The sequence below is a fragment of the Podospora pseudocomata genome, chromosome 6 (genome assembly GCF_035222375.1).
Source record: "Podospora pseudocomata strain CBS 415.72m chromosome 6, whole genome shotgun sequence".
Lineage (NCBI taxonomy): Eukaryota > Fungi > Ascomycota > Sordariomycetes > Sordariales > Podosporaceae > Podospora > Podospora pseudocomata.
Genome location: NC_085890.1, coordinates 2408343 through 2426281, shown reverse-complemented (window position 1 = coordinate 2426281; position 17939 = coordinate 2408343). Strand labels below are relative to the sequence as shown.

At 53.7% G+C, this 17939-nt stretch overlaps 7 protein-coding genes and 1 non-coding gene across 8 annotated transcripts; 2 read left to right on the top strand and 6 right to left on the bottom strand.

The window, feature by feature from the left end:
* Positions 1-645: 645 nt before the first annotated feature.
* On the bottom strand, positions 646-2064 carry QC762_0096690 (uncharacterized protein; the record flags this gene model as incomplete). The annotated part of the gene is made up of 3 exons (XM_062884128.1): positions 646-1767; positions 1821-1923; positions 1980-2064. The coding sequence occupies 3 exons, from the start codon at positions 2062-2064 to the stop codon at positions 843-845; spliced, it is 1113 nt and encodes a 370-aa protein (XP_062740800.1). The 3' UTR covers positions 646-842.
* Positions 2065-2099: 35 nt separating this feature from the next.
* Positions 2100-2671, bottom strand: QC762_0096680 (uncharacterized protein; the record flags this gene model as incomplete). Its single annotated transcript, XM_062884127.1, has 2 exons — positions 2100-2175; positions 2259-2671. 2 exons carry the CDS (start codon positions 2669-2671, stop codon positions 2100-2102), a joined length of 489 nt encoding a protein of 162 aa, XP_062740799.1.
* Positions 2672-3393: 722 nt separating this feature from the next.
* On the bottom strand, positions 3394-6411 carry QC762_600280 (uncharacterized protein; the record flags this gene model as incomplete). Its single annotated transcript, XM_062891723.1, has 3 exons — positions 5958-6411; positions 5608-5901; positions 3394-5553 (listed from the first exon to the last, which is right to left on the bottom strand). Exons 1-3 carry the CDS (start codon positions 6114-6116, stop codon positions 3394-3396), a joined length of 2613 nt encoding a protein of 870 aa, XP_062740798.1. The 5' UTR covers positions 6117-6411.
* Positions 6412-7044: 633 nt separating this feature from the next.
* QC762_600290 (uncharacterized protein) lies at positions 7045-10161 on the top strand. The gene is made up of 2 exons (XM_062891724.1): positions 7045-9011; positions 9074-10161. The coding sequence occupies exons 1-2, from the start codon at positions 8373-8375 to the stop codon at positions 9803-9805; spliced, it is 1371 nt and encodes a 456-aa protein (XP_062740797.1). The 5' UTR covers positions 7045-8372; the 3' UTR covers positions 9806-10161.
* A 520-nt stretch (positions 10162-10681) lies between these two features.
* QC762_0096650 lies at positions 10682-10775 on the bottom strand. The gene has a single exon. It is a non-coding gene; the product is annotated as a tRNA-Ile (tRNA).
* A 696-nt stretch (positions 10776-11471) lies between these two features.
* On the bottom strand, positions 11472-13844 carry PRD1 (metalloendopeptidase; the record flags this gene model as incomplete). The annotated part of the gene is made up of 2 exons (XM_062891725.1): positions 11472-11894; positions 11956-13844. 2 exons carry the CDS (start codon positions 13842-13844, stop codon positions 11624-11626), a joined length of 2160 nt encoding a protein of 719 aa, XP_062740796.1. The 3' UTR covers positions 11472-11623.
* A 1025-nt stretch (positions 13845-14869) lies between these two features.
* On the bottom strand, positions 14870-16120 carry cdc4 (myosin II light chain; the record flags this gene model as incomplete). The annotated part of the gene is made up of 3 exons (XM_062891726.1): positions 15656-16120; positions 15193-15346; positions 14870-15132 (listed from the first exon to the last, which is right to left on the bottom strand). Exons 1-3 carry the CDS (start codon positions 15656-15658, stop codon positions 14870-14872), a joined length of 420 nt encoding a protein of 139 aa, XP_062740795.1. The 5' UTR covers positions 15659-16120.
* On the top strand, positions 16098-17528 carry QC762_600320 (uncharacterized protein). The gene is made up of 2 exons (XM_062891727.1): positions 16098-16785; positions 16846-17528. The coding sequence occupies exons 1-2, from the start codon at positions 16470-16472 to the stop codon at positions 17205-17207; spliced, it is 678 nt and encodes a 225-aa protein (XP_062740794.1). The 5' UTR covers positions 16098-16469; the 3' UTR covers positions 17208-17528.
* Positions 17529-17939: the final 411 nt, after the last annotated feature.

The window sequence follows — 17939 nt, the reverse complement described above, 5'->3', positions numbered from 1 at the left end:
TGTCCATGTTTCCCGTTGGCCGCGGTGGACGATACACGACTAAAACCGTGTTCCGGTAGATGTATCATGTAGGCGTGGTCGGGGCCTCTCTCGACTCGGCCTCACAACACCGCTTTCAACCAGTCTGGCGCCCCGTATTCCCAGTCCTTTGACATGCTCCCTAGGTACCGTCCACCCACCATTTGGCTTGAGCGATACGCTATTCGCTCTCCGTCATGGGCCTTGGTGGCTAGCCAACCCAGCTCGGCTGAAGAAGCCACGAATGGGTGATCTTTTTCCGGACGCCAAGATGGTGAAGACACGCTAGAGAAGCGTGTCCGGGAGATCTTCCGGATGATGGACTAGGATGATGGACTAGGATGATGGACTAGGATGATGGACTAGGATGATGGACTAGGATGAAGCACCAAGTCGGCGGAGAGAGAAATCATCCCTTATGCGAAAAAAAAAACAATATTTTGGTGAATGGTCTCGGAGAGAGGCACTATAACCGCTGAACTTAGGTAACCGGCAAAGATACTTGTCAGGGCTTGATCTTGAAAGCCATGGTCAAGCGCCGATTTTGAAGGCCTGACAAGGGGCTTTTGGATTTATGAACTGGGCATTTCACACTACCTCTCATCTAACTTCCTTTGTATCTGTTTTCTAGGTATTCTCACAGCTTTTCTTCTCTTTTCTCAGCTTGCACAGTATCATAAATAGAAATTTTTTCTAGAAACAAGTGCTCAACTTGACAAACGGTGTCCAAATCAAACTCAAAATGTTCATGTAACCCCCAAAGTCACCGGTAATGCCGTCCATGTGGTGATACAAAATATTCGATTCAACACCCCAAAAAAGAATCAAATCTTCCTAAACTTAACCCTCATCCCCCCAGCAGGAACATACCCCATCCCCGGGTTCGTCGTCCTCGGCTCCCTCCCCCCAAGCCCCTCCAACTCCTCCGTCATCCCAAACTCAAACCTGGTCACCAGCTCCACAACCAAAACCTTGAACTCAACCATGGCAAACTGCTTCCCTATGCATATCCTCGGCCCATGCATAAACGCCCCAAAAGCATAAGGGCTGTCCGCCTCCGTCCCTGCCAAATTCTCCCACCTCTCCGGCTTGAACTCGTCAACATCCTCCCCCCAAACCCAGGCCGTCCGTGAGGCCACCGCCGGGAGGAGAAGAAGTACGGTGCCCCTTGGGATAAAAGTGCCACGAATGGTAAGATCTTTCAGTGCCTCCCTAAACGTCATCAACGCAGGACAATACCGCCTGAGGATTTCCCTGCAAAAGTTGTGGAGATAAACAACCGACTCGAGCTGCTCATAAGTCGGGGTTTTGCCAGCCTCGAAATGGGATGTGATTTCCCTGCGGAGACGCGTCTGTATGTCAGGGTGGACAGCCAAGACATAGCTCGCCCACAGGAGGGCATTAGCCGAGGTCTCATGCCCCGCCGCGATGAAGGTCAGCAGCTCGTTCGTGATTTGGTCTTCTGTCATTTTGTCGCCGGCTTTGCTGAGGGACATCTCCCCCTCTAGCATCATCGTGAGCAAGTCAGCTCCGTTGCTGACAGGGTTGCGATAGTCCGGTTGAGCCAGTTCTTTGACGCGGTTCTTGACAATGTCGAGGGTCATCCGGCGGAGTTGTGCCGAGGCGCGGAGGTAGCCTAGGTTGGCCTCGATAGGGAGGAAGCGGCGGATGGGGAGGAAGAGGTTGATGAAGGAGATGAGGGCGGAAAGCGGGGGCTGCTGGAAGACGCGGCGGAAGGAGGTGAGAAAGCTACCCTCTATATCAGCACCTCCATGGCCAAACCGAAAGTCTGAAAAACATACTCCATATCCCCCCCTTCTTCCTCCCCCCTCAAATTCCCCAACTCAACCCCCAAAATCGTCGCCCCCGTCACATCAATAGTAGCCTTGACATAAAGCTCATTCACTGTCCCTTTTTCATCAGCCCCCTTCCCGTTTTTTTAGCGTTCACCATCAACTCACCATCAACCACCCCCTCCCCTTCCTCCCCTACCATCCCCTCCACAACCCCCCCCAACCCCCCCGCCATCCCCCAAAGCACCCCCATGACCCTCCTCACACTCCCTACCCCAAAAACCCCATTCAACCTCCTCCTCGCAATCTTATGCTCCCCCCCTCAGCAAACAACAACCCCCTGCCGACAAAATCCCCAATAAACCTGTGCATCATCTTAGTAAAAAAAAAACCAAAAAAAAACAAAAAAAAAACTAGAAAAAACAAGAAACCCCGGGCACAACAAACCTGTACATGATATTCGGCTTCTTAAACTCATAACAGTGCGTCATCAACACCTCCTTGTGCGCCTCCGGACTGGCAACTAGTACCATCTCTGAATGGAACAGACCCAAAAACCGGATAAACGGGGCACGTGGGTAACGGTTGGCCCAATCAACGTATGTTTGCACGGGGGAGGTTGCGCGGAGGAGGGTGAGGGTTTGGCCTAGCAGGGGGAGGTTTCCCCCAGGTGTGGGGAGGGTGCGTAACGGGGAGAAATAAAAGGGGTGGAGGAAGAGGGAGTAGATTTTCAAGGGGAGGTAATGCGCGAGGAAAAGGGGGAGGAGGTAAGAAGGAGTGATGGGGAGGGGGGGGAGGAAGAGGTGGGAGAGGGTTAGTTCTGTTAGGGAGAGGAGGAGGGAGAGGGTGATGTGGGACATGATGGTGGTGATTGATGGTGGTGGTTTGTTTCTTCAAGGGATTTGCAAGGAGAGAGAGTAAGATGGGGCGGCCAAAAAAGATTGACAACGGAGTGGTCATGGGCGAGGGACCCAGTGGTAGATATAACGATATAACATGGATGAATACCTTATCTCGTGTGGAAGGGTGTGAGCCATACATTAGGTGCATTTCACTGCTCAACTATCCCTGAGTGGGGAGGGCTTGCCATGTATGATCAAAGCGATTGTCAAGCCCGACTCCCACCTGTAATCATTCGCACAGCTCTCTCACTCGATGTTTCGTAGTTGGTGCGAGTGCATGCACCGTGCACATATCCAATGCTCATGCATGCTCATGTTGATCTCCGTCGACCCTCCAATCATATGGCTCCAACCACAAGAGCGTACCGAGCGTATTCGTCTAGCATGCGGGGTGTTACACACCAAGGTGTGGTGAAGTCCAGGGAGAAAAGCCGCAGATTGATCCTGAGTGGCGTCCAATAACTTCTGGCTGACAAACATTCAGCAGCTTTCAATACGCCCTCCTTTGATGAGTTCTTCGTGTGGATGAGGTAAAGTCTGAGGCATACAACACAATAACCCTTGATTGAGCAGCTAAACAACCCTAAGCGCAAAACCACCCGAAACCCAAACAGCGCCTTATTACTATGCCGGCAATGCTCCATGCACCCTGAACCCTCGCTAACCCACACAACCTTGATCTACTCAACAATCAGCCCCTCCAACACCCTCATCGCTCTCGTACCCTCCCTCTCAAAGGCCGAGACCATATTCTCACACTCCATCTTGAGCATCTGCTCTGCCAGCTCAGCATTGTGGTAAATCCACTCCTCCACCGTCATGCCCTTCTCAGGGCTGGTCAAGTCCTTGCCCTTCCTCAGCAACCTGGAGACACCATTCTCCTTGTTTGGATTGTTCGATGGTGAAAACACCATCTCGAGATCTGTCGGCTGCCAGGGCGTGGCACTCTGAAGTCCACCCAGCGTAGCTCGTTTTGACGGGGAACTCCGACTCGGGGTGGCAACAACTGGTGCTAGCGCAACTCTGTTGGAGACGACGCTAACAGCTGTTGTCTTGGTCAGCGATCGCCGTGTGTTTTCTGCATCCGAGGACTGCGGCGACGGCGAAGGGGACATGGTTGCTTGTTTCGCCCGTCGGCTGGGTTGTGTTCTCGGCGTTGATGGGTGCTGGCTGGCAGATGAAGGAGGAGGTGGCGGAAGAGACTTGTTGGTTCTCATCGGGGTCGGTGGGACAGGTGCAGCTTCGACAACTGGGGCGGGTGGTGGTGTTGGAGGTTTGGCAGGCTTCTTCTCAACCTGGACCGGTTCCGGCGTCGTCGTCTTCGCTAAAACAGACTCGTGAGCTTTGATTATTCTGGCAGATGATCGTCGTGGGCCTGGTGCCGGTTCGACGTCCTCAACGGACGCTCGTGCGTCGAGTGATGCCCGGACCTCCAGAGACGCCCGTGCCTCGAGAGATGCCCGTTCAGCCAAAGACTTCTTTGAGGGACGACCGCGACCCCTCTTCACAGGCTGGATTACAACAGTACCGCTGCTGGCATCCGGATCAACTTCTTCTGGTTGAGGCTCTGACTTGGCCTCAGGTTCTGGCACGGCATCCTCCATCTTAAGGGGTGGGTACTGGACATCACCGACTGATGGCACAGGAGCTTCTGCGATCTCATCCACAGGTTCTGGTTCGGCCACAGGCTCCTTAGGCTTCTTCGTCTTTGATGTTTTCCGAGTCCCTGCCTTCCGTCCCTTCTTCGGGACCATGATCTCTTGCTCCTCTGGCTCCTCTGGTTCTGGATCAACCTCGGCGAGGAGAGCCTTGTATTCAGCATCGATCTCGGCCTCGTCAGGTTCCGCAGGTGTTGCGTCGAACATGGGGTGTATCCTGCTCTCTTCCTCCGCCTGACTTGTCTTGCGTGCAGTGGTAGATTTCTTGGGCCTTCCTTTTGTCTTTGGCCATGGCGCTTCCACCTCGGGTTCTGCGACAACCGGCTCTGCAGCAGCTGGCTCTTCGACAACCGGCTCTTCGATGATTGGTTCTTCGACAACTGGTTCTTCGAGAGCTGGCTCTTCGTACCGGTCGAGATCGGCTTCTAATTGGCGCTCAATCTCATCGTCATCTGGCACATCCAATGGCTCCGACTGGACCGAGGCTTGCAAGACCTTGCGGGACTTTGTGATGGGCCCCCGGCCCTTCTTCTTGGCAGGGGGTGGTGGCTGCTCAATGACATCGACCATATCAACGTCTTGTGTCGCTGCGGGCGGCTCTACGGCAGCGTTCTTCTTGGTGCGTGTGGCCCGTTTCTTGGGAGCTGGAGCCTCGGCGTTGATCATGGAAGGTTCCTCCATTGTGTCGCTAGAACGCTTACGTCCTCTGGCGGGCTTTGGTGGAGGTGCTTCTACTTGCGGTTCGTCTTCGTGTATCTCGACAACCTCTTCCTTCTTTGCTTTGGTCTTCCGGCCCTTTGCAGTAGTCGCCTTGCGTCCCTTTGTCGTCTTCTTGGCACCTTGGGTCATGGTGGACGCAGTTGTCATAACACTGTCGTCTTGGTCGAGGGTGAGGTCTCCAACAGAGGTCAAGTCGGAGGCACCAGTGGCGATGGTAGCAATGGACTGCACCGAGAGCCGCGAGGCCTTGGAGGGTCTAGCTGCCTTGGCTCTCCCCGACTTCTTTGGTGCCGGCTGCGAGCTGATGAGAGTGAAGAATGGGCATTCGGGCGCACGGTTGTAGTGTTCGTCCCACGGGTTGTCGTCCGACTCCCATCCATCGAGGCCGAGTTGGCAGTAGGCGCACGTGGCCATGTCCTCCGCCCCCCGCGATGGTGTGTACTTCAAGCCGGCCTCGACAAGCTATGTTCCGGCGAGTCAGTCTTGGGCCAACGGTCAAAGGTTCGTCGTTCCTACCTTTTTAGTCTTGCACTTGAAGCCCTTTTTGGTCTCGTAGGGCCACCTGCCGGCAAACGTTGCTTTGCGGGCCTCGACCATGAACGGGTCGAGAGGGTGTACCTTCCCGTAGTTGCCCATGCCGGCCTCGATGGCTGCCATGATGGCCCACCCGCACGTTGGCGAGTGCTTCAGGTGTTCCTCCAGAGGATTGTCATGCTCTTCCCACCCGTCGAGTGCCTTGTCGCACAAAAAGCACACAACATTGTCGGGGTTTTGCGGGTATGGCTCGAAGAAGAATCCGGCTTTTGCAAACTATCACAGCAAAAGTCAGTCTTGAAACCCCGAGGGAAATTAGCTAGGAAGCTTACCGCGACAGGGGAGAGGGTTTTGTGTGGCCATTGCAGCTGTTTTGGACCGCGAGAGTTTGCATTGGAGGCTCTGCCTTTGGAGGCAGGTTGTGTTGCTTGGAACGATGCCAGCCGGTTCTCAAGGCAGAAGAACACGTCCTCCGAGTCCATCATAGACATTTTTGTGTGGTTGTTTGCTCAGAGAGGTCGAGTTTCGAGGGTTTGTCGCGAGTTAAGACGCGATCGAGTCGGCTACCGCTACCGCTAACTGGAATATGGGTTGGGTTCGTTTCTCCTCAACAATAACATACGGACATTGTCGTCTGGCGATATCAGATAATAATCAATCACGGGCCAATCGAGGAAGGCTTGGATCGTCGGCCCAAGTCGCGTGTTTGGTGATGGTGTCAAAAGTCAAACTGTGGGATCCATTGACATTTGGAGGGGGAGCAGGGAAGTCGCAGTCAATAAAATGCCAGACGTCGTTGATTGGCTAGAACACGCTCCGTTTGTTTACTTTCAGTGTGGAGGCCAAGCCTCATGTGCGCCACACCTTGCTTCGCTTCAGCCACAGATAGTGCCACCGGATTCCAACGAAGGGTTAGGGTTGTGATCTTTTCAATGCCCAGACTTCACTTGATTCGGGAATGTGTGCCAAGCGCACACTTCCTGGCATCTTGCATGAAGTCAATATTGGATGCTTCCACGGCTTCTGAAGCCAAAACCAACTTCTTGGCTTCTTCCACCTTCAACAATGGTCCGCTCTCCCGTTCTTTCTCAGCTTCACAACAGACCTCTCAAGTGCCGGTCTACTTGATGACTCAGAGACATGTTGAGAAGGCAAAACAAAATGTGGACTCCCGAGACGATCACCCGAAAGATCTGGGCTTGCTGTGCCCAAGAGACTCCAAGAGACCAAGGCGGCCACATTAAACATATACGACAGGTCCAAGCAAACCGTGACTAAGTGTTTTCTTCACAAGTTTGGCATTGGTCATCAACAAAAGCCTCGCCCATCAGCGGCTGGTGGAGACTGGCAGTTGCATTCTGGGGTTTGCACCGCCTCCCCCAGCGAACGAGAGATGGGATCCCGGAGAGACAACACCGATCTCGCACGTTGCCGACCATCTCAATTTTCACCGCCTGAGCTGGAGATGGAATCATCGAGGATCCCGAGAATGTGAATCCCGGTCCATTTAACACCTCGAGCTCTTCCAACGATCTCTGGAGACGGCGCAGACAGTCCGGAACAGCGCAGTTGAACCAAGCTTTTTCAGGGTGCTACCTCCGTGCCTCCTCGGTGCAAGCGCAGCCATTGGCATTGGGCATCAGGGGGAATATAAGCTTTGCCGCGGACATCAGCGTGAGGCTGGCGAGACGGCGCCTTTTCTGCGTTTGAGGGGTCCCACAGTGTCGTCACCACACCAGCTACCAAAGTACCGGCGCTACTGGCAGTTGGCTCATTGCTGGTTCCTGGCCTGTCGAGATGAACCGTTTTTGCCCTATGGTGTTTTCCCAGTGATACGGCAATTCGTCTACCGGTACACACATTGGAATGTCCGCTACCGCGCCCCCACAATCAACACATTCTCCAGCCGCCACATGAACACAGGGCTTCGCAGATACGCCGTTTGCCGCTTCTCATCTTCTAGAACCTGTGGGAGAGATGCTTCATGCGGGGAGGGTGGACCGGCCGGCCATGAACTCCGTCTGCGACATGCAGGAGCAAGGACAGCCTAGGGCTTGCAGAGGGGTCCTGGCCTTGACAGCACACCGTGTGAGGATAGCCCGAAGCCCTTGAGACCCTGCGGCATTGGGTAATGGAAGCTAGTGTTTTGGACCGGTGCTGGTTACTCACGAACTCTGGGGACGGCTCTTTCCGGGGCCGTTGGGTGAACAGCTGCTCATCTGATGATACTGGCCAGCCAGCAACAGCCATCGGGATAACCATCGGGGTATCCTCCTCGGTGGCGATGGGACGTCCCTGCCGGTGTTCCCGCGCCTCAATTCGTTCACCGAGATCGGCCGGAGCATGAACGGCATGGTAGGGATGTGCTTGCCGTTGCCTGACTCGAGCTTGGAACTGAGGTTTGACGCTTTCTTTTAAAGTTTCTCTCTTTTCCCTGCTTCCCCAGCAGTTCGGCTCTCCATCCAATCCGGAACACATTTTGGGAACTGGCTTTGTGTCAATGGTGCTTGTCCTGGTCATTTTTCTGTTCAACAATTTTTGACCTGCAACACTCGTTCATAAAGTCCATCTCCCCACGGACTTCGGTTCTTCTCTCTTCACTCTTCACCCATCCGTCCGCCACTTCGCCATCCCCACATCGCCCTACCTGGCACTACCCCGACCCATCACGCCACGCTCCTGTCGAGTTTCAATAGCTTCAGCAGGCGGGTCGTTTACCTAGTGTTGGGACGACAGGCTTTTTCAACATGGCGGAAATCACTCCAAGCGCGGGCGTGAGCCTTACCGAGAAGGAGAAGGCCGGTATCGAGAGAACCGGCTCCGGCCATGCCTCTTCCATGGAGGGTGACGTCCGCGCCAACAGGGGCGCCGCCGACTACGACTTTGAGAGACAGAAGCTGGCAGAGGGTGAGGCCGCTTTCCACCAGCTTGGATGGAAACGCCTGACGGTTGTGCTCATCGTGACTGCCGTCGCGCTGGGCAGTCTCAGTCTTCCGGCCGCCTTTGCATCACTGGGCATGATTCTCGGCGTCATCATTTCTGTCAGCATGGGTCTTTTGGCCATGTACTGCAGTTATGTCGTCGGTCAGGTCAAGGTCAAGTACCCCCACATCGCCCACTACACCGACGCCGGCAGAATGATGTTTGGCAAGTGGGGGTACATTATCATGACGTTCATGTTCGTCCTGCAGCTCACCTTCACCACCGCCTCCCACGTTTTGACGGGAGCTATCATGTTTGGCAACCTGACCAACAATGGCGCCTGCACTGTCGTCTTTGCCGTCGTCTCGGGCATTCTCCTGTTCCTCCTGGCCATCCCGCCCACCTTCTCCGAAATGGCCATTCTCGGATACGTCGATTTCGTCTCCATCATTGGTGCCATCGGTGTCACTATCATCGCGACCGGCATCCAGTCGGCCAACGCTGACGGCGGTCTGGCTGCTGTCAGCTGGTCTGCCTACCCCAAGGAGGGCTTGACGCTGCACGAGGGCTTCATTGCGGTCACCAACATTGTGTTCGCATACAGCTACTCGCTTTGCCAGTTCAGCTTCATGGACGAGATGCACACTCCAGCCGACTATCCCCGCGCCATCTTCTCTCTCGGCATCTTCGAGATCTTCCTCTACACCATCACCGGCGCCCTCGTGTTCGCCTTTGTTGGTCACGATGTCCAGGCCCCTGCTCTCCTCTCGGCTGGCCCCACCATGTCCAAGGTTGCCTTTGGTGTCGCCCTCCCCGTCATCTACATCTCTGGCAGCATCAACACCGTTGTCTGCGCCCGTTACATCCATGGCAAGTGGTTCAAGGACTCGGTTATTCGCTACGTCAACACCCCCATGGGCTGGATCACCTGGATTGGTGTCGATGCCGCCATCACAATCGTCGCCTTTGTCGTTGCCGAGGCCATTCCCTTCTTCTCGCCCCTGTTGGCCATCTGCGCTGCCATCTTCCTGTCTGGCTTCACATTCTACTTCCCGGCCATCATGTGGTTCATGTTCATCAAGGAGGGCAAGTGGACGCCATGGAACATCATGCTGGGTGCGCTCAACGTGGTGGCTTTCATTGTGGGCATGGTCATTCTCGGGCTCGGCACCTACTCGGCTGTCAAGGACATCACAATCCGCTACGAGACAGGTGCCGTTGGTACTTCTTTCGGCTGCGCTCCACTCTCCTGAGCTGAGCATTTCAACGGTGTTTGGGGGGGAAAACGATTTGGAGTTTTTGGCATTTTCCTTTTACGACATCAAACATTTCCTTCATAACTCATAACTGGTAATGTCTTCTTTGGAGTATTCATGAGGGTTTCATCGCCAAAAAGGATCGGGCATGGGCATGGTCATTGGAGGGGTTTATGGTGCGCATTTTTCTTAGTGTTGGGCTTTGGGTCGGAAGCGGCGTTTTTCTTTTTCTTTTTCTTCTCTTGTGGGAAGGGGTATTTCTTTTGTGTTATCAAGCGTTGCTTTTGTTGCGCGCGACTGGATACCAACGAGTTTTTAAAGTAGATGTAGGGGAGTAATGATACCTGATATGTGTCAATCTTGATGTCTTTGGTTGTGATTGTTTTGTAGCCATTTCTGATTGTTCTTTCAGCGCCTCGCACAACCACCACACTATTAAATCTACCCCAAGAAATCGATATCCCAAAATATCACATTCCGCTATTTAATAGAATTTGCCTGACCAAAAATGCCAGCTTCCCTCTGACAAAGCAGCCCACTCCCCACATTGGAAAATAAGGGGAACTATTCACCCAAGCTTATCCAAGCCCAACTTCGTTTTGGGTTAAAAAAAGCTCAAGTCTTACTTACACCCTTCATGCTCCACCAGGACCTTTGGAATCTACATCTTGACTCACACTGTGTTGATGCGTATGGTTTTTTCTTTGCTTTTTTAGCATTCATTTTGATTAAATCTACACACCAAAATTTCAATAGTCACATAGCCATTCATCACAACCACCAAGCCATACATAAATCATCAGGAGGTCACACCCACGAGAGCAAAGAAATAGACAAGAAAAAGAAGAAAAAGAAGATAGGAAAAAGGAAAAGAAAGATGCCCAATAACAGGATTGAACTGTTGACCTTCGCATTGACTACATACTGTCTCCAGTATTAGTACGACGCTCTAACCAGCTGAGCTAATCGGGCTTCGTGGTTTAGTACTTTTTCACTTCCCACCCTCACCCTACATTGGTTTCTGTCTCATTATTGCAAAACCTTCTGGTCACCCCCTTTTCGTCTCCTCCTCCTAACGGGTCAGTTGAGTCCTTTCCTGTTGAATTGTACTCCGTACACAACCAGCCTCATCTCTCACATCCATCCCCCCCCACAAACAACCTGACCAACAGCCTCACCACCTAGCAGATACCTCAGGAAAGCACACAGCACAACAACCCCCTCCCAACTGCCGACGGCCAAAGGGAAGCTCTCCCCATTACTCAACCGGCAGCCAAATCCGTCACCGACGACTCACCTCCACCGGCAACCCGCCCCTTCAAGAGCTGATCCTATACCTCACCTTCCTAATCCGTCCAAGTCAGGATCCCCAGCCCAAACCCAGCTCCCCCCACCGCCGTTGTCGGTGAGCCAGTCTCTCCCCCTTTCACCCTTCACCTGCAGCTTCCAGAACCAGAACCGGACTTCGGAAATGAGGAAGCGCAAGTATCTCCAATACTGCTACGTGATGACTCGCGGTAGTTACAAACATCTAGAAGATCTCGGCAGTCGTTTGTAGTCCAACATGGAGGGACGGGACTTCCCTTCGGAGACACTAGAAAGCGGGCCGAGGCGTAATGTACAAAGATCAGATGACCCAAACGGAAGTGGCAAACTCGAAACAAGCTTTTTTTTCAGCCTCACCCCAGCAAAACTGCCACCTCATCTACCAGTCCAAAATTCTTTTCAATCGAGAACGATATACACTGGCAACATTGTTCCTGATAACGATAGCTAGCAAAGTACTCCAGCCCAAACCACAAAAGAAAAGCGGCCACCTCTCAACCCTCCAACCCCAACTCCTTGTAAAAAGCCTCCGAACTCGGCTTCCGCCCAAGAAACTCCTCCAACGAAACCATCTCATCCCTGGATCCCCCCTTCGCCAGCACCGTATGCCTGTACCTCCTCCCCTCCACCCCGTTCATCGGGTCCTTCTTGAACTTGGTATAAAACATGTCAGTCGAATACACCTGCGAGCTCAGATAACCATAATAGCCCGCATCATAACCCCCAATCAAGTGCCCAAACGTCGCCTGACCATTACCCCAGTTGCTACAAACAACAGTTAGCATTGAAAACTGACTCGAGCCCTTGACAATAAAAAAAAACTTACCTGGCCTCACCCTGCTCCTCGGGCCCCTTGATCTTGGAAATGTCCGCCCGGAGGTCATTGTACAGTTTGCTGATGTCCAGCTTCTTGAGCTCCTCGTGCGACTTGGGTGTGTGAACCGTCATGTCGAACAGGCCAAAGTGCAGCTGTCTCAGGTTGAAGAGAGCATCGTTGACGTGCTTGGTCGAGATGAGCTTCTCGATAAGATCGTCGGGAATCGACTCGCCCGTCTTGTAGTGTTTGCTCAGGCTCTTGAGCTGACTGGGGGTCCAGCACCAGTTCTCCAGCATCTGACTGGGGGCTTCCACAAAGTCTCGAACCGTGGAAGTGCCATGGTAGCGAGCATACTGAGTGCGGCCGACAAGGTCATGGATACCGTGACCCAGCTCGTGGAAGAGGGTGACAACCTCGTCGTGCTTGAGGAGAGAAGGCTTCTCCTTGGTGGGCTTGGAGAAGTTGCATACCAAGGCAGTGGCGGGGTAGCGTCTTGAACCGTTGGCCTGGATGAAGCCAGGCTGCAGGTTGAAGTTGGCGGCGTGGCCATACTTGCCTTGACGGGGATGGAGATCCAGGTACAGGTACCCGACGAACCCTTCACCCTCCGACTTGTCGTCCCACACGCTAAAGATGATAACATCCTCATGCCACGCGATATCCTCAGCCTTCCCGGTAGGCGAGATACGCGCGCGGTCCTCGGGAGTCAACTGGTTGAAAACGAGGCCAAAGAGCGTCTCAAAGATCTTGAGCATGCCCTCGATGGTGGAGGTGATTGGGAAGTACTCAGCAATCGCATTCTCATCAATGCTGTACTCCTTCTCAATCATCAGGCGGTCGTAGTAACGGTGATCCCAGAGATAGTAGTTGCCATCGTACGGGAGACCGCGCTCCTCGTGGTCCTTCTTCTTCAGCTCCTTGAGGTGTTCGATTTCCTTGAGACCACCGGGGCCGAGACGCTCCTTGAGATCGTTCAAGAAGTCAAGAACAGTCTTGGTCGTCTTGGCCATCTTGTCCTCAATGCGGAAGGTGGCGTGGTCAGGGTAACCGAGCAGACGAGCGGCCTCGTCACGAAGCTCGATAGCCTCACGGAACAGCTCAACATTGTCGTTGCACTTGTTTTCGTTCGCGATGAACACCTTGCGGCGAGTTTCGGGGTTCTTGGCAAATTTGAGGGTGGGGAAGAGGTCGGGGTACTTGAAGGAGAGACGTAGCTTGCCCTCGTTCTCGCCGGTGCCCTTCTCCAGGCCGTCCAAGACATCCTGCGGAACGCCATCGAGCTCCTCTAGGGTGAACCAGAGGCCGCCATTCTCCTCGTTGAGGTTCTTCTGGAAGGCAATGCTGATTTGGCTAAGCTTCTTCTTGATCTCCTTGAAGCGGTCCCTCTTCTCACCCTCGGGAAGACCGAGGCCATTCTTGATGTAGCTCTTGTGTTCCTTCTCCAACAGTCTGGCGCTCTCAACGCTCTCCAGACCGGTGCTCTTGGCCAGCTCTTCGGTGATCAGACGGTCCTTGTGCTGTTCCTTGCTCTCAGCAAGCCCGCTGTTCTTGTAGACGGCATCGACAAGCTTGAAGACGTCCTCGCGCATGCTGACCTCGATGCCGAACTCGTCCATAATCTTCTCGGCCTCGGTGCTGGCATCGCGCAGGGCGGCATCGGCGCTGACATACTGGTAGAAGCCAAGGATGCGGGCCGATAGCGAGCTCTGATTCTCGTCTTCGATCTGGGGGCGGAGGACGGACTCGAAGGTGGCAGCGTCGTTCGGCTTGATCTCAGCAACGAGCTTGTCGAGCAGGGAGCGTGTGTTGTCGCAGAGAGCCTTGGAGTCGGCGACGATGGAGTCCTTGGTGCCGGTGAACAGGGGGGGGTCCTGGGGAGGGTTGGCGTATTTGGCCATGTTGACGTCGGGTGCGTGTGTGTAGAAGGAGCCTAGGGTTGAGTACGACAGTGTAGCTAGACGTGCGGAGGTAGTGGTGGCAGCAGTAACCACATTGAAGACGTGACCGAGAGGAGCTTGACCTTTGAAATGGTGGGGCCGACTGTACCGTAACTGAGTGAACAGCGCAGAAATGCGGGGGGCGTACTGTGGCGCGGCCAGGATGACGGTGACGGTGGAGAAGAGGAGAAGGGAAAAGAGAAGCAGGAAGACGGCCTGCCGTGCGGAGGGAATGTTGGGCGCCAGGTTGACAACTGCACTGTACGCACGGAGACAGATGTCAATAAGAGAACCCAACTGCGGGGTTCGTGAGAGGGATAGAGAACAAGGTGCTACGGGGTGACGGGTGACGAGAGGCGGGGGAGCGGTGTGCTTAACAGCAGTTCAACCGTGAGCTACGTGGTCCGAGGGAGGAGGCCGAGCGGCACTGGCATTCGTCGTCAAGTGTTGTCTTCACTTGCTGCAGCTCGAACGATGATGTTCGGTAATCGAGGTCCGGCATGCTATGTTTGAGCTAGGACCAGGCCCGACAGGGGTCCGTGCATCTGGCGATCCACCTCTGCTGTCGATGTCGGCGTAAGGGACATATAAAGGGTCGTCGACACGGGACTTGGAGTTTTGAGGGCATTGAGAGCCCAGTATTCGCGAAGACATTTGGAAACAGAGTTGGGAAGTGAAGACTGCATGTATCCGTGTCCGGGACTGAAAAGCCATATCCCTGCTGGAACCTGCTCGAATCCACATCCATCCATCAAGTCACAGCCACCAGCGCAGTCTCATCAAATGTTGCCAACAAGTCTCTATTACTATCCCAAACCAAAAGGGCACAACAGAGCCTCATCCAGCTGCCCAGAATCGATACATGATAGATCGCCACAAAAGTACTCCAACGCCTGGCCCGCCTCTTAATCGATGCAAGTGCCCCCAAAATGAAAACATGTCGGTCATCCTGCAGACCCCCATACGTCCGGTAGCTTCACCTCCCTCTAGTTGGCGAGAATGGTGCGGACGAGCTCCGTGTAGTTGACCTGCCCGTTGCTGGTGTCCACCGCCTTGAGCAGCTCGTCCACCTCCTCCTCGGTCATCTTCTCGCCCAGGTTCGTCAGGATGTACTTGAGCTGGCCCACGCCGATAAAGCCCGTCATGTCTTTGTCGAATACTTGGAAGCCGCGGCAGTACTCGTCGGGCTCACCAGGGTCACGGAAGCCGCCCGGTCGGTTCAGAATGCGCTGGAAGGTCTCAAAGTCGACTATATTGGAGTCGTCTGTCAGTCACTGTGCCTTGTGCACTTCCATGTTCTTCTGCTCACAATCACCGCCAACGTTCTTCTCGAGCTCCTGGATCTCGGCAAGGGTTGGGTTCTGGCCGCAGGCGCGCAGGAGATCACCCAAGCTATCGAGGGTGACACGGCCGTTGCCGCGCTTGTCGAACAGAGAGAAAGCCTCCTTGTAGTTGGTGGAAGCCTGCGGGGAGTCAAACTGATCAGTGGCCATCTTTTTAGGATGCGATGCGATGATTCGAGGTCAGGAGAGAGAAGCAATTGGGCGCAAAAAAATAGAAAGCAGTCAGTCGTTATCGTCGCCGTCAAAGACAAGACGACCATCCAACTTTTAAAGTTGGCACCACTGCCCGCCAGGTACAGGTAACCGCCGTACCGCCGTACCGCATCGGTGCGCTAACAATTTGGGGGGGACTGTGGTGGCTGATTGGCTATGCTGCTGCTTTGATGGCGCTCTCCTGATCTTCGAACTGTGCGTGGCAAATGTACTCACCATTTTGATTGCGTGTGTGATGCAAAACTAAATGAACGCGCGGAAAAGGCTGGGCAGGAAACTTTGCTGGAATGCTGAGGGCAGAACAAGACGAAGCTATTCGGAAGTTGATGTGCGGTCTAGAGAGTGGATTCAGAGACGGGGGGGTTGCCAATTTCTATGGCCTTGGTTTGACCGCCAGCTGAAATGGTCAGGCTGCGCTGTCTTGGTCTGTGCCTCCCTGCCGGTGCTTGTTGATTGTTTCACGGGGCAACGGCTCCAGCAACAACCCACCACACGCCTTGGCACTGCCCCTCCTTTTCTTATCGATACGGGGCACTCAGTTTCCATGAAGTTGAAGTCGAAGATGGCCTTCAAGGCAAGGTCAACCAATCTTTGGCAGGAGTGCCAGAACGAGAGGACCGGGGAAGCCACAGCACGTGATGCCATTCATTCCAGGCACGTGACAGCACACACATCGGCACGGTTATGTCTCTTTGAGTTTCACGGGTTGGATTATCTCTTATCCGACTAGCCCAGGTCGCAATCCATCAGCTGTCTGTTGCACAGCAGTCCGACCCCTTTGTCCCTGCCTGATACCTTACCAGCCAGCGGGGCACCTCTCGTCTCCCAGACCGAGGCACGTCATTGCTCCAGCCTCCAGCGGCATTAGCACCTCCCGTTTGCGGGGGCGTCAACCGCTATAACATCGGCGTCGCCCGCATCTCTTGGGGTCCTTGGCGGCTCTTTGCTTGACATTGTGTGATTCGGCTTGCAGCGTGTGCCGCAAAGATTTGTCATTTTCCTCTCACCTAAGCGCATTAAATATATTTAGATGCATCGTCAGCTTCTTCCCTCTTTGTCCTCTCGATTGAACCTCGCTCGCCGTCCAGTTTCACGATCCGTTCGAGTGCATTCTCCAGCTTACACCTGGTTTCCTCTCCACACTCCCACAACTATAAACTGCCATAACTCTGCTCCACTCACAACGACATCACACTCTCACAGCCGCACTTTCTTCAAACCCCGTCTCAAGACAGCTCAATTCGCAACCATGGCTGCCACCGATGCGACACTCAGGACGTTTTTCCAGTCTCCCAAGTATGCCGTCGTGGGAGCTAGTGCCAACCAGGAGAAGTACGGGTACAAAGGTACCTATCACCAACCTCATCCCTAGGTAATCAAACAACACATACTAACACCGGTTCAAGTCTTCAAATGGTACCTCAACCACAACCTTCCCGTCACCCCCATCAACCCCTCCGGCAAGCCCATTCCCGTCGACGGTGAGGACCACCCCGTTGTCACCTCGCTCAAAGAGATCGAGAAGCCAGAGGAGACCTCGGTTTCGTTCATCACCCCCCCTGCTGTTACCCTTGCCAGTTTGAAAGAGGCAAAGGAGCTCGGCTTCCCGAGTGTGTTTTTGCAGCCAGGCACTTTTAACAATGAGGTGTTGGCTTTTGCGAAGAACAACTTTAGGGCCGTGGTTGCGGGGGATGGGGGTTGGGGAGGGGAGGGGTGGTGTGTGCTTGTTGATGGGGAGAGGGGGTTGAAGGCTGTGGGGAAGTTGTGAGAGAGACGAGTTTGTTATCATGAGCCTTGATGTTGGGATTAAATCCTGATCTGCTGTTTCCTTCGTGCTTGTCATATAATGACTTGTTACTGGAATTCTTATGTTGCAGACACAATGGTTTGTGTATTGGGAAGCCGGTCTCATAGAACAGTTGCTAATCTGGAGCTGGGTAGCTCTGATTACAAGACAAAGCGCCCTGGGAAATTTATTATTCCGTAGTATGTTTTGTGAAGTGCAGGATACAACCAAAATTCCCATCACCATTATATCAGTGTTCATTTCCTCAGTCTTAATCAGCTTTCAGGACCGAGGCAGAATCTTCTCAAGGTGGGTTGTTGGAACAATGTGTGGATCAAGTCGGGGGCGGCGGGCCTCCAATTCAGGGCCACCTCAGAACCCAAAATGAAAAACCGGAAGCCTACGCTATTACCAGAAGTCGCTGAATATTCAATACGTGGCAGTAGATTGAAACTTATGGGATCCCGCCACACGGAATATTCAAATTATCCCGGTTGGTATACCAATTTCACTTCCCCAACAAGTTGTTTTCACTTCTTTTCCAGAAATCAGTCAATGATTTTGCAAGTTGTCAGCTGGACCGTCTCCATCTCACTTCACCGGACAGTCCTGCCACAAAGTCCACAGTCGTGCCCAACAAGCATTGAAAGCATCGAAAGACAAGTTGAGAAACAGGGCGTCCAGCCCATTTCTCCACATCGACCATAATCAGAC